General features: G+C 42.1%; 1 protein-coding gene across 2 annotated transcripts in view; it reads right to left on the bottom strand.

Annotated features, from left to right (window-relative positions):
- Positions 1–15281, bottom strand: part of GFRA1 (GDNF family receptor alpha 1) — a 191048-nt gene that overhangs the window by 27770 nt on the left and 147997 nt on the right. For both annotated transcript variants that reach the window (XM_064144309.1, XM_064144308.1), the window contains exon 7: positions 9925–10103. In XM_064144309.1, the coding sequence (XP_064000379.1) occupies positions 9925–10103 (179 nt within the window). The remainder of the gene's footprint in view (positions 1–9924; positions 10104–15281) is intronic.

Genomic DNA, 15281 nt, shown 5'->3' with positions numbered 1-15281 from the left:
TATATTATGAGGTACACTACCAGAGACAATATGATTAAATGTGTACTATCACAATGAAATTACCTAGATTTTTTTATTAGTAGTAGCTAGGCCACAACATTATCGTGAGCTATCTGTTTTAAAAGGGAAACACATGATGGACTAGATATCTGATTGAGAAATGAAGTTGGCTGACATTAGGAATACCTTTAATATGATGAAGCACCATATAAAGTAATAGCATCAGCTATGAATAGTTTGATTTGGCTGATCTGATGTGATCTGATTTTCTGATTCTGGTTTATTCCAGCACTTTGTAATTTTGTAGGTATTCCTGTAAGAGGATACTGATGTGAAATGTAGAAATGAGTGTGGCTTAGGGGAAGACTGAAATGCTACATCTGCTTTTAGCAGCAATAATTTGAAGATTTCTTTCTGAGGATAAGAGCCATAATCTGGCCACAGAAATTTCAATTTGCTGTGAAGGTGTGCAGCACATCTTAATAAACTTGTATTTTCCTAAGTCATTAAATTGCTTTTTAGTAACCTCATCCTCATTTTCAATTGAACAATTATTAAACTATAAAACAGAATTGCATGATTCCTAAAACTGTAGTCTGGATTTTTACAGTCTGCTATAAAGTGCTGTATCATTATAACACACTAAAGATGCTCAGACTATTAAAGCCTCTTTTTTTTTTAATGAACTGTAAAATATTTTATCATTGATGAAATAATTCTAAAGTATTATGCTCTCCAGCAGCATACATGCACAATATTTTGGTACCAGGAGAAGCATGCTAATCAAAGAAGCCATCATTTAAACTGTAATTCAAATATGCAAAATAAACCATTTTGCTGCCTTTCAGTAACAGAAATCTATTACACCTGACTTCCAACAATAAAAATGTTTCATCAGGATGTTTCTGTCCTACAGAAAGCTTCTCATGCCAAAGAGATTGAGCTTTAATGAGTGCACATATGTGTAGCTCTGATAGTAACAAGAGGTAACACCAGGAATACTGTGTTCAACTTTGAGCTCCCCAGTTCAAGAGAGGCAGGAACCTGCTGGAAAGAGTCCAGAAGAGAGCTACAAGGATGACTGGGGGACTTGGGCATCTCTCCTATGGAGAGAGACTGAGAGCCCTGGAGCTGTTTAGTGTGGAGAAAAGAAAACTGGGAGGAGATCTGATCAATGTGTACAACTATCTGAGGGGTGGGTGTCAAGTGGATGGGGCAAATCTCTTTTCAGTGGTCAGCAGTAATAAAACAAGGAGCAACAGCTACAAACTGAAAGAGAGAAGGTTTCACCTCAATATGAGGAGAAACTTCTTTACAGTGAGGGTCACAGAGCCCTGGAACAGGCTGCCCAGAGAGGTTGTGGAGTCTTCTTCTCTGGAGAAACTCAAAACCCACCTGGATGCATTCCTGTGTGAAGTACTCTAGGGGATCCTGCTTGGCAGGGCACTGGGACTTGATGATCTCTGGAGGTCTCTTCCAGCCTCTGAAGTTCTGTGATTCTGTGAGATGTGCTGACTTGTAGCGAACGGGGAAGTTTTAGCCTGTATTCTACTCCACAAATCATGACTGATCTCATGAGGAGGCTCAATGTTCAACTAAGAAGTTCAAGCAAGGCTGGTAAATGAGAAGAATTTTCTACTGACTACTGATAACTGATGTCTCATAGCAACGCTGACACTAATATGATACTTCTAAGCCTATGGTGCAGGATACTTGGCTACATCCTCAAACTGTTCCTCTGATGTTCAAAACAGAGGCAAAAGAGCCTCTGTACTTAGAAATTAATCAGCTACATTAATCAGACCTTTAACTTCAGAAGCATTTACACGAGCTTGAAAATATCTGTCTTGTGTGGTCCTGGAATTCTTTGGCAGAACTTTGGAAGAACTCAAGCACAATCTTTCTCCAAGAATGAGTGGTCAGCATGACCATAGCATTAGTACATGCGTGTGCATGTGCACACTGCAAAGCAGCCTTTTGCCACTGAAGTCCGCTGTTTGTATAGAGATGCAGGAGTACTTCCAAATGCTTTCCTGCCTGTGAACACCATCTTGAGAACTGTGCTCACTTTTGGGCTCCCCAGTTTAAGAGGGACAGGGATCTGCTGGAGAGGATCCAGCAGAGGGCTAGAAGGATGACTAGGGGACTGGAACACTGCCTGATGAAGAGAGGCTGAGGGACCTGGGGCTGGAGGTCCCTCAGCCTGGAGAAAGGACCTCCTTAGTCTGGAGAAGAGAAGACTGAGAGAGGACATAATAAATGTTTATAAATATTTGAGGGCTGGGGGTCAGAAGTGGGGGGACAGACTCTGCTCACTTGCTCCCTGGGATAGGACAAGGAGCAATGGATGTAAGCTGCAGCAAAGGAAGTTCCACTTCAACACACTTCTTTACTGTAAGGCTCACAGAGCACTGGAACAGGCTCTCCCCAGAGAAACTGTGGAGTCTCCTTCTCTGGAGACTTTCAAGGCCTGTCTGGATGCATTTCTCTGTGACCTAAGCTAGATTGTATGGCCCTGGTCTGGCAGGGGGGGTTGGACTCGATGATCTCTTTGGGTCCCATCCAACCCCTGGCATCCTGTGATTGCCATACAGACTGAAACCCCAAACCTCACTCATAGCAACCTTCTCTGCTTCTCTCTGAAAGCTGCAAGAGCCATGCAGTAAATTAATACAGTCTCAGGGAATTTGTATTTCCACATTTTTGGAGGATCCACTCCAGCACAGTGATGAAGCAAAAAAAAAAGGATACACTTCACTGAAATCAATGTCAATAAAATCATTGCACAGAGCAGTCTCCATTTTGGTAAAAGACAAATTTTGTTCAGTGCTCCTCAAATGAGAAGTATAAAAGAAAGATGAAAACTTTGAAAGGCTTAGAGATGAAACCTAATCCATCCTCGGCTGGCAGATTTTCATCTGTACATGCAAAGCACATAAGATGTCTTTAGGCCCAACATAGCAGCAACAGAACAAGGGACACAGTCTCAAGTTGTGCCAGGGGAAGTATAGGCTGGATGTTAGGAGGAAGTTGTTGGCAGAGAGAGTGATTGGCATTGGAATGGGCTGCCCAGGGAGGTGGTGGAGGTGTTCAAGAAAAGCCTGGATGAGGCACTCAGTGCCACGGTCTAGTTGACTGGCTAGGGCTGGGTGCTAGGTTGGACTGGATGATCTTGGAGGTCTCATCCAACCTGGTTGATTCTATGATTCTATAATTCATAGTGAAGCAAATCAAAATATTTTTCTTTTTTCAGAAGAAGAGCCACCACGAGGTGTTCTCCAAATCACTGGTAGCAGCAGGATGACCCCATTTTGCCAGCTAACCCTGGAAATACAGCAGGAAAACATAAAATTGATGTTTACCCAATATTGTTTTTTTATTGCTTGGTTTTGGGGGTTGGTTTTTTTTGTTTGGTTTGGGTTTTATTGCTGCTGTTTGCATTTTGGTTTGGTTTTGATTTTGTTTTGGCACAGCATTAGTTTATCTTTTGCTCCTGACTACAACCTTCTAAGTAGCTGCAACACCTGAAGGAAGAGGTTCAAGACTTCTGAAGGACCACTGAGTGACTAAGCAGGCAGGGCATTTGAAAGGGCAGTGCTTGTTTTTCACAAACCAAAAAGAAGCAGATCACAAGCTGTGTGAAAGGATGGGGTAAAGAGGGTGTCAGGCATATGGACAAGTTAATACTGGTGCTCAGGGGATAATTTAAGTTGCCTTTGTCTCTATTCCAGAGCACCATTTCAGCAGTTGTACTATCCTTTCATCAACAACACACCTACCTGCTGCCTGATTCTCCTGCTTATGTTCACCCACCACCCAATTACCAGCTCCACACCTACTGTGTCCTCAGCCTCAGGACACTACACTGAAGCTTTTAACCAAACACCTACACAATGCTTTATGATAACAACATTCAGCACACAGGAAGGTATATTAAATAATTACAGGTAGGAATTCAAACATCAGATCAGCAGATCCTTACCCACCTGAAGATCTGCAACAGACAGATCTGCAAGTGAAAAGCACAGAGTCATTTTCAGTCCATGAGTCATGTATAAGTCATGGTCTCCTCAGACAACTGTGAGTCCTATCTTCTGGTTTTGTCCCAAGCCTTGCCAACATCCCAATGTGATTATACAATCCCAAGTTTTTGTGGAATTACGCAAATCTGTGGAAGGACAGCTTGCAACACGATCCTTGTCTGGTCTAATTGCTCAGTAACCTCACATGCAAAGAAGCAAAACAAAGAAATTCACATACTGGAGTCAACTGACACGAATTTGCCTTCAGTCTGAAGGTCCATGTACCTCAATTATATGTGCCCACTCATTAAACCTCCTCAGAAGCACATAACCCTTAAAGTTTCTCTGAGTGTTGAACTCAGGTTAACTAGGACAAGATGTTTATAATAAGTGTAAGAAAACAAAGTGCAAAATCAGCTCCAGAGGTGATAGAATTTGACATCTACCACTATTGCCTTGTGCAAAATGCCCTCTAAAACATCATAAAGCCAGTGTGAAAGTCTTAAGTTTTTATTTCTCTCTGCTGCTGATGCTGGAACAATTTGCCTGATCTAGTCTATTGATCAGGTTACCTGCCTGGTGAACGTGGGGCAGGCTGTGGATGTAGTCTACCTGGACTTCAGCAAAGCCTTTGACACTGTCTGCCACAACAAGCTCCTAGCCAAGCTGGCAGCTCATGGCTTGGACAGATTCACTCTGTGCTGGGTCAGGAACTGTCTGGATGGCGAAGCCCAGAGAGTGGTGGTGAATGGTGCCACATCCAGTTGGCAGCCAGTCAATAGTGGTGCTCCCCAAGGATCAGTGCTGTCCTGTTCAGTATCTTTACTGATGATCTGGACAAGGGGATTGAGTCCTGCATCAGTAAGTTTGCAGATGACACCAGGCTAGGAGCGGGTGTTGATCTGTTGGAAGGTAGAAGAGCCCTGCAGAGGGACCTGGACAGGATGGATGGGTGGGCAGAGGCCAATGGGATGAGATTTAACAAGGCCAAGTGCAGGGTTCTGCACTTTGGCCACAACAACCCCAAGCAGCACTACAGGCTGGGGACAGAGTGGCTGGAGAGCAGCCAGGAGGAAAGGGACCTGGGGGTGCTGGTGAAGATGAGCCAGCAGTGTGCCCAGGTGGCCAAGAGAGCCAATGGCATCCTGGCCTGGATCAGGAACAGTGTGGCCAGTAGGTCAAGGGAGGTTATTCTGCCCCTGTACTCAACATTGGTCAGGCCACACCTTGAGTGCTGTGTCCAGTTCTGGGCTCCTCAATTCAAGAGAGATGTTGAGGTGCTGGAGCATGTCCAGAGAAGGGCAACGAAGCTGGTGAGGGGCCTGGAACACAAACCCTATGAGGAGAGGCTGAGGGAGCTGGGGGTGTTTAGCCTGGAGAAGAGGAGGCTCAGGGGTGACCTCACTGCTGTCTACAATTACCTGAAGGGAGGTTGTAGCCAGGTGGGGGTTGGCCTCTTCTCTCAGGTAACCACCACTAGAACAAGGGGACACAGTCTCAAGTTGTGCTGGATGTTAGGAGGAAGTTCTTCACAGGGAGAGTGACTGGCATTGGAATGGGCTGCCCAGGGAGGTGGTGGAGTCACCATCCCTGGAGGTGTTCAAGAAAAGCCTGACTGAGGCACTTAGTGCCATGGTCTAGTTGACTGGATAGGGCTGGGTGCTAGGTTGGCCTGGATGATCTTGGAGCTCTCTTCCAATCTGGTTAATTCTATGATTCTATACAACTCGAAGTTTATTTCATTAGCATCTTTCAGTTCTATATCCCTCTCCTAAGTGCAAGAGTAGCATTTTTCTTGGCGAACACATGGTGTGAGCACACACCCAAGCTCATTCTTTCATCCCTCTCAAATAATCCAGCATGACAGTCCAAGCAGTGGTGACAGGAGATGAGACTGGAAGACCGTTACCATTTTTCAACTGGCTTACTGAACACAAGGATAAGCAAATATGTCAGCTAAACAGGAAACATTAGAGTGAAGCTATCTGAAAGAAAAATAAAGATGGCAATTACTTAATGAAATATCCCCATGTAAGGAGCATGCCGTTGAAATTCATGCTTTTATTGACAATATTTTATAAACTATTTTCCTGTGGTGCTGAGGATCCCTCGTAAGATCTCAAGTACCTCTAAAAATCCTTGAATGTAGCATTTTTTATATGACTACTTACTATTAGAAGCCAGATTTATAAAAGAGTGTGATGGTTTGGGTGTTCCCTGCCCCCCCACACACACTTTAGAGATCACCCAGACTAGACTCAGCTGGCTCTGGAAATTTGAATGAAGCTTATATTTACAGCTAGCACAATATACAAGCAGATATTTACAGTATATACAGTTATAGACAGAAATATACAAGGTAAAAATTAATACAGAAACACAACACCCTCCCAGAAACCTGAGTCCCCAGGAGAGGCTCTCAACCACCCCTGCACCTTCCCCCTGCGCCTCTCTACCTTACACCAGTCCCAAAGAAGAATGGAGGTTTGGCCAGGGGGGTTAGGAAGCAAAGTAGATTAGAAAAGAAAATGGAGGGTGAGGTTAGAGAGTGAGATCCAGCTCAGAGCTCGCCAGCAGCAGAGAAGACTCCGTTATCTATGTTTTGCTTTTATTCTTATGCATCTCAGCAAGCCTATGAGTGAAGTAGATATCACCATTGTTTTCCTTTCACTAGTTCTTCTCACCAAAACGTTCTAGCTTGCTTCAAACTAGCACAAAGAGTTTATAGGGTGCTTGTCAAAGTTAAGCATCTTCCTGTCAGAAACAGAGTGATGATTTAATTTAGGGATAGGGAAAAAAAGGGGAACTACATGAGTTCATGCAGAGATAGAAAAAAGAGTGTATCACACTAATGCACATGGGGATAGAAAAAAGAGTGTATTACACGAGTTCATACATATAAGCATGCTTCAGCAACCACCAGGAGAACTGTATACTGTTTTACACAAGTTCATACATATAAGCATGCTTCAGAAACCACCAGGAGAACTGTATACTGTTTTACACAAGTTCATACATATAAGCATATTTCAGAGACCACCAGAAGAACTGTATATTGTTTTACCAATCTAAGTTGATACAATGAACAATTTCTAAACAGCACCATTGGAACAAAGATCATTTAGAAGTCCAAACCTTCAATGGGTATTGAGTACAGGTAATAACAGAGTATCACCTATTTTCTTTAATGTTCACAACCCTCCCGACGCTCAACTTTGCCTGTGTGCAGCAAAACATGGCACACACAAACTGTTAGTGCATTCTTGCTTTGCATACACCCATTCTAAACAAGCCAGAAACAAATGCATCAAGAAATTGCTCAGCCAGTGACATTCTCGGCAGGTTGGGTTAGTGCCCTCTATTTTACAACCCCAAGAGATTAGCATCTGCTCATTTCTACAGCAATTTGTACTAATCAATCACTTCCTGCTCTTTCTTCCCTTACTGTATTTATTTCTATGGCAATTTATACTAATCAATCACTTCCTGCTCTTTCTTCCTTCAGTGTATTTTGAAAGCCACTAACTAGGGTATGCAGTCTTGTAGTATCTCAGTGATCATTTCCTTATCACCTCTCTGCCATTGTCTTTTTGTTCTGAGACTAATATTTTTTCACTCTGCTTTTCGCAGTGTTTAGGCTATATTGCCTTTTTTGAAACCTCCTAGCTCAACTGCTAAGCATATAACACAGCCCTTCAGACTGCTTTTGTTTGCAGTGGCTCATGTTTTGAAAATACTACAAAGGCATACTTTCCATGGGCAGAGAGCCTTGGAAGGAATGCACTTCTCCAAGTGTGATATGAATGCCTCCAGTTCCTTTGTACATTTGCACTGAGATTTCAGTCTCCCATGCAAAGTGGCACCACACTGTCCAACAAACACAGGTTTCTTTTTTAGAAACATGTGGGCTTGTTTCAGCTCTATTCATGAGTTGTTTTTTTTTCTTTTGGAAAAAAGGCATTAATATATAAAGAGCTTTGTTCTGTATGTGTCAGTTCTGACACAAGGAAGTAGTGAGCAGCAGAATGATGAAGGCCATGGAATAAAACTGCTCGATTCACATGACTTTGGTGACCTTTTGGTGGAGACTTACCTATAGTTTCCACAAAACAGCACAGATCATTTATTTAAAGGAAGTTGTTTTCCCTAGGGACCTTTAGTTCTTGTATCAACTGTATCGGGGGCACACTTGAAGTCACAATACAGCTTGAAACCAGTGCTGATAAAATCATGTAGGATGTGACTTCAAAATGTCAGAGTAACAAGAGTAAGGACAGGAAAGAACTTCATTCATTTTCAAAACACTGGCTGGAGGAACATTTGCAAATCACCCTGAGTCCAATGGGATTTGTGATCACCTGCCCATTTCTTCAGTTCATTATTTATGATGTGTACTTTGGTAGCATCTAGAGGCCTTACTCTATAGGGGACTGTATAAACACTGAAGGAAAATGAGATCTCTCCCACAAAATAACTTTTTAATATAACCTGAATTGCATGAGTAATTTCCCATCAAAGGCTCTGCTTTAAATGCAAAATAATCCAAGTTTCAGGTTTAAAAGGTTATGTTTCTTTGCAGCATATTCTGTTTGGTCAGATGACTGCTCTGCATAGAAATACATGCCTGCAACTACCTCCCCATCACCAATAACTGACAAAGCTTAGCTAATAATCAACACACAGGTTATTATAAAAACAGAATTAAAGCAGAAGGACCTAAACTCAACAGTATCTACCATTAGCCCCAGATATTTTGCTTCTCCATAATGCCACTGAAAAATATTAAATCACATGAAATTTGCCTGTGCAAAATAAACAGTGAAACTAGGAAAGGTCAGAAAGTGGTACAGAAAAACAAAGAAGCAAAATACATTTCTATGGGATACAAATTGTCCATTTTAGTGAATATGGAAATTCTTTATACAGATTAATATGAAGAATGCAAAATCAATTTTTATAATTAAGTGAAGTGTGAATGCTACACCTGTGGAAGAAAAACTATCTTATTATTAAATGAGAGCTTAAGACTTGGGCACTTTCATTTACACCATGTAGCAATCTTCCTTCTGAAGAGACAAATAAACAGTCCAAGCTGATCTCTCTCTGACCTAATTTTGCATTTAAATCATCAGAAATTTTTATAAACTCCGATTCTAATCTGGCCTAAGGATGTTTTCAGTTTACATTTCATGTTACCTCTTTCCTGCCTTGATTTTCCAATTGTCCCCTAAGTTCTTCAAACTTTCAAAAAGCTGCATAAACTGCCTTCAGCAAGTGATGAGCCTTTTTAAATCCAGAATCTGATACACCATGAACTGAAGTGTCAAAGGAATTTGCTGCAGCCATTGGCCAAAAATCACATCACAACCTTGACCCCAGTTTAGGAAAGCATCTGATTCAAACCAGCTTCTATCTTTGTCTAGCTTCTTCATCATCGAGTTTGTAGCAGCAAACTACATGATATTCTCCTGCACCCAGATCTACTCAGCCAAGAAAAATCTCCAAAGTTTACTGCCAATAACATAAGAAAGAAGGCAGCAGGACATGCTATCTGACATTAAGAGCTCCCTCCAAATTTGGATTACTCAGAGGATTAATTTAATCTGACATATCCTGGCAGGGTTGGGAGAACGCCACATTCATTCCAAACCTGTGATAACAAATTAAATACTATGTCCTGTTTCTGAGCCGGAGAGGCAATAAAGTCTGCTTTGAAACATGCACATTTCTGATTTAAAATAAGAGTGTTTGATATCTGCCAATGTACCTGCCTTGTAATTGAAACATGTGAATAAAGAGATACTCAGATTTAAGCAGATGTCTCCTTATACAGGAGGAGACTGAATACTTGTCCATGGAAAACTTTCCTTTAAGCACTGCAGTAAGTACAAGATTCTCTTACCTGCAGGTTTGCACATGCTGGTGAATCGTTGTGGGTGGGTATTTCATTGTTGGTGGTCTCTGAACCCGTGTTTTTAAGTCTGGAGGCTGTTGTAGTGGTGGCTGTAGTGGTCTGTACGGGTAGGATCGGCTGCCACACATTCACATCAGTCCCATTGCCAAAGGCCTGAATTGCATTTTCTGTAAAAATAAATTACAGGCAATTTTCTATTTCTAAACAACTGGCAGAAAGCAGAACTGACTTTTAAATCATCTTTGTTATTATTGCTGTTCCATTACAAATGGGTATTTATAGAAACTCAATTTTTATGCTGGAAGGAAAAAAAAAAGGTGCCCTAATTTTGAACATATCAGAAACATGGACTCCGAGTCTGTGGTCATGTAATTATCTTGTACAGCTTCTTCTCTCTAATGACCCCAGGCAATCTTGACAGAAGCTCCAGGACTTATTCTAATTATATTTGTTGCCATCCAAAACATCAAAAAACTTTAAAGACTTAAAACACAGTTTGATTATTATGTCCTGATTCAAGCAGGTGATGTTACACAGCAAACTAGAACCAGAGGGCAGGCAAAAGACTGATTTATTTCTACAGCTTGTTGTAGCAAAACTAATATTCCTGTAACTACAAAATGGTTTAACTAAGACAATCTTTTCCTTACAGTTCCAACCAAAATCTGCATAATTAGGTGAGGGAAGCATGCTTAAACTAAAACTTCAGAATATAAAAGTTAAAAAGCTTATCACAGTTTCATGGGATTAAAGAGTGTGTTTATGGCAACAGTAAATTGGCTGGGCTTTTATTTTTTATATAAACAAACAGAAAAAGCAGTTTTTAATCAGGTCTCTGGGGATTCAGCAAGGATTTAGGGATTTCTTAGTTCAAATTCTTTGTGCAAGAAATCAAACAATTTCACTGGGGACTAATATGTGGAAGTTATTAATACTTCTTCTCAGTGGTATCCTTTGCCTTGTAAAATAATTTACATTTAATTCTCACCTAAAAAAAAAGATATATTTTATTCTGATGATAGCTCTTGGACCTCCAACATGCAAAGAGCAGAATTATGTCATCACAATCATGATGGAGACAAAGAGGGAAGACTAGAAGGATATTTATCTTGGGTATACCTGAATAAGGAAGTACCTGAAGCAATATTCCTCTATGATTTCCTAAATAAAGAGGAATTCTTCATTTCCATTATTGCAAGAGGATGACAGAAATGCCTAAGATCAAGGGCAACAAAGCTGTGAAGGGCCTGGAACACAAAACCTATGAGGAGAGGCTGAGAGAGCTGGGGTTGTTTAGCCTGGAGAAGAGGAGGCTCAGGGGTGACCTCATTGCTGTCTACAACTACCTGAAGGGAGGTTGTAGCCAGGTGGGGGGTGGCCTCTTCTCCCAGACAATCAGCAACAGAACAAGGGGACACAGTCTCAAGTTGTGCCGGGGTAGCTATAGGCTGGATGTTAGGAGGAAGTTCTTCACAGAGAGAGTGATTGGCATTGGAATGGGCTGCCCAGGGAGGTGGTGGAGGCACTGTCCCTTGAAGTCTTCAAGAAAAGACTGGATGAGGCACTCAGTGCCATGGTCTAGTTGACTGGCTAGGGCTGGGGGATAGGTTGGACTGGATGATCTTGGAGGTCTCTTCCAACCTGTTTGATTCTATGATTCTGTTTTCTAACTACCCGTGGTCTTTACAATTAGTCTTTAATTATTTCATACAATCATACTCAATGATCCTAAGAGGTCTATTCCAAATTGAGATATTCTATGATTCTGTGATGGAAAAAGAGAATGGTTTGGGTTGTAAGGGACATTTAGAGGTCATCTAGCCCAGTTCCATTGCAGTAAGCAAGGACATCTTTAACTAGATCAAGGTTGTCCAGAGTCTCATTCAATCTGATCTTGCATGCTTCCAGGGATAGGGCTAATACCATCTTTATGGGCAACATGGGCCAGTATTTTATCACTTCATTATCAAAAATGACTTCCTTAAATCTACTCTAAATATCCCATTTTTCAGTCTAAAACCATTACTACAGTCTCAAGCTGCACTAGCACAGGTTTAGGCTGAATATTAGGAAGTTCTTCACAGCAGGAGTGACTGGAATTGGAACAGGCTGACGGGGGAGGTGGTGGAGTCACCATCCCTGGAGGTGTTTAAAAGGAGACTGGATGAGGCACTTAGTGCCATGGTCTAGTTCATGAGAAGGTGTTAGGTGATAGGTCAGACTTGATCTGAAAGGTTTTTGCAGCCTAGCTAATTCTGTGATTTTGCCTAACAGTGAAGAAGCAAACAATGCCATCTTTTACCTTTATTGAAACTAATTATAAAAACAGACTGGAACTTTCACCTCAATCTTTTGAAATCAAAAACTCCCACTCCAGTCTCAAGTTCACATCTGTTGCAAAAGGTTTTTTTAACTCTGGAGATGAATTTCTAGGCAAGTGCATATAGAGAAAGGCCAGGATTCCAGGTGTGTATATGAGAGACAGCTTCACATCCCAGCTCCACATCAGGTAAATGCAACCCTTACATGCCCTGCTTTTTGAGTCATCTCACCTTCACGGTACAGTCTCAGCCATTCTACTCCACATAACCCAACTGTTTTTTGAATAAACATTTTAACTCAGTTTCCTGTTAATGCCCCAGATCACTGGTTTGTTGGGTTTGTTTTTTTCTTCACTTTGTAGGGAAGGTACACTTAGCAAAACAGACTAGCAAGAAATTCCCAGTTTCACCTCACTGTGGAAAAGTGATTTTGGTTTCACTGGCAATAAGCGGGAGGGGTAGTGGTCTCATCTAATAAACAAGTGACATTTCACCCAGGCACTGGAAGGCTCATTAATGACAGCAACATTTTGGTTTTAACAGCAACAAAAAAATATCTGGAACTTTTCCCATTCTCTGCAAGAGAACAAACTTTGCATTAAGCTCAGAAATGCCTTTAATGTCTTCATGAAGACATCTCGTACAGCTAGGATGACTGTAATTTGTCTCACAGGAACCTCTAATGTCTTTGATTTGTCTTCATTAATGCTTTTATACCAATAGCAAAAGAAAGGACAAAAGCTCACTCTGTCTTTATGTTCTGTAAAGAACCTGTAACATTCTTGCAATTAATACATTCAGGAATGAATAAAACCTGATGAATTACAGCATATATAAATGGCAGCCCCATTAGGTCTGAGGAAGGTCTGATGCTACACTGCAACTTTCACCCAATCATAGCCTGAATTGCTTTCTGGGCTCTTTTCTTTTGTTAAATGATCTTGAGTAATTGCTTAAGATCTTTCAAAGCTTAATAAACAACATATTAAATAGCAACTCAAATCACTCACTTTTTGCACAGTGTTCCTCCTGTCTTTCCCACAATGCTGCCTATCGAGAAGCCACCAGGGGAGATTTTCACACTCCATACTAAAATAAAGGCTGGACCCTGCACTAGTGTTAGGTCAAGTATTAGAAGTGGGTGGGACAGTCTGGATCACTGAGTTCATTCATTATGTGTCAGGACACACCTTGAGTACTGTGTCCAGTTCTGGGCTACTCAATTCAAGAGAGATGTTGAGGTCCTGGAATGTGTCCAGAGAAGAGCAACAAAGCTGGTGAAAGGCCTGGAACACAAACCCTATGAGGAGAGGCTGAAGGAGCTGGGGGTGTTTAGCCTGGAGAAGAGGAGGCTCAGGGCTGACCTCACTGCTGTCTACAACTACCTGAAGGGAGGCTGTAGCCAGGTGGGAGTTGGTCTCTTCTCCCAGACAACCAGCAACAGAAGAAGGGGACACAGTCTCAAGTTGTGCCAGGGGAAGTATAGGCTGGATGTTAGGAGGAAGTTGTTGGCAGAGAGAGTGATTGGCATTGGAATGGGCTGCCCAGGGAGGTGGTGGAGTCACCGTCCCTGGAGGTGTTCAAGAAAAGCCTGGATGAGGCACTTAGTGCCATGGTCTAGTTGACTGGATGATCTTGGAGGTCTCTTCCAACCTGGTTGATTCTATTCTATTCTACTCTATAAATAAGAATGTTTGTGGAAAAGCACTGATGCATGTATCATTTCATTAGCTGATGAAATATGACTTTTAAAACCAGGAAAAAGTATTTTTACCCTCAAAAAATCCTGCTGGAAGTTTGGGGAAATTTTCCAGTTTTGAACCTAAATATATCTGGCCAATATCTCCCTTTTTAATCTCATGCCAACGTTGCCTTCTAGGTTAAGTAATCCTTTTTTCTCACTGGACTCGTCCCTCTAATGCAATTTGAGAGGACAGTCACGTATTCTTCCAACTTCTGTTCTGCTAGGTGAGGGAAGGCAAGCTCTTTTGGTCTCCTCACTCATCTGAAATTAAAACTCTGATGCACACTCCATATCACCCAATTATGCTGCTCCAGGCAGATAGGAAATTTGAAAAGTGAACCTGCCAAAACTGACTCCACTGAACCATTCTGAAATTTTAATAGAGCCTAATTTGGGACTAAGTTTGACTGGAAAACAAATAAACAAACACACACACACACCCCCCAAAAAAAAAAAAAACCAACCAAACACAAAACCCATAAAATCAATAACTTAACAAAATCCTGACAAAAGGTACCCTCTGGACTTGAGTGACAAGAGGATGGAGACAGGTTCTTCTTTTCAATGCCTGATGACAGGACAAGGGGCAATGGGTGGAAGTTGAGGCATAGGAAGTTTCACGTAAACATGAGGAAAAAATGTTTCACTGTGAGAGTGACAGAACACTGGAAGAGGCTGCTCAGGGGAGTTGTGGAATCTCCTTCTCTGGAAATATTCAAAACCCACTTGGTTCTATTGCTGTGTGATCTGGTGTAGGTGATCCTGCTGTGGCAAGGAGGTTGGACTGGATGAGTTTTTGAGGTCCCTTCCAAGCCCTAACATTCTGTGATTCTACGACATCTGTTAAAACCATGATTCTGAGATAAAGGAGTCTAAAAAACCTGGACCCTGGGTATAAATTGCAAGCACCCACCTGAACATGAGCCAGCAGTGTGCCCAGGTGGCCAAGAGAGCCAGTGGCATCCTGGCCTGCATCAGGAATGGTGTGGTCAGCAGGAGCAGGGAGGTCATTCTGCCCCTGTACTCTGCACTGCTTAGACCACACCTTGAGTACTGTGTTCAGTTCTGGGCCCCCCCAGTTTAGGAAGGACACTGAGATGCTTGAGCATGTCCAGAGAAGGGAGACGAGGCTGGGGAGAGGCCTTGAGCACAGCCCTACGAGGAGAGGCTGAGGGAGCTGGGATTGGTTAGCCTGGAGAAGACGAGGCTCAGGGGTGACCTTATTGCTGTCTACAACTACCTGAGGGGTGGTTGTGGCCAGGAGGAGGTTGCTCTCTTCT

The sequence above is a fragment of the Pogoniulus pusillus genome, chromosome 6, assembly GCF_015220805.1.
Source record: "Pogoniulus pusillus isolate bPogPus1 chromosome 6, bPogPus1.pri, whole genome shotgun sequence".
In the NCBI taxonomy this organism is placed as follows: Eukaryota; Metazoa; Chordata; class Aves; order Piciformes; family Lybiidae; genus Pogoniulus; species Pogoniulus pusillus.
The sequence above is the reverse complement of the archived record's forward strand: the minus strand, read 5'-3'. Positions and strand labels throughout refer to the sequence as shown.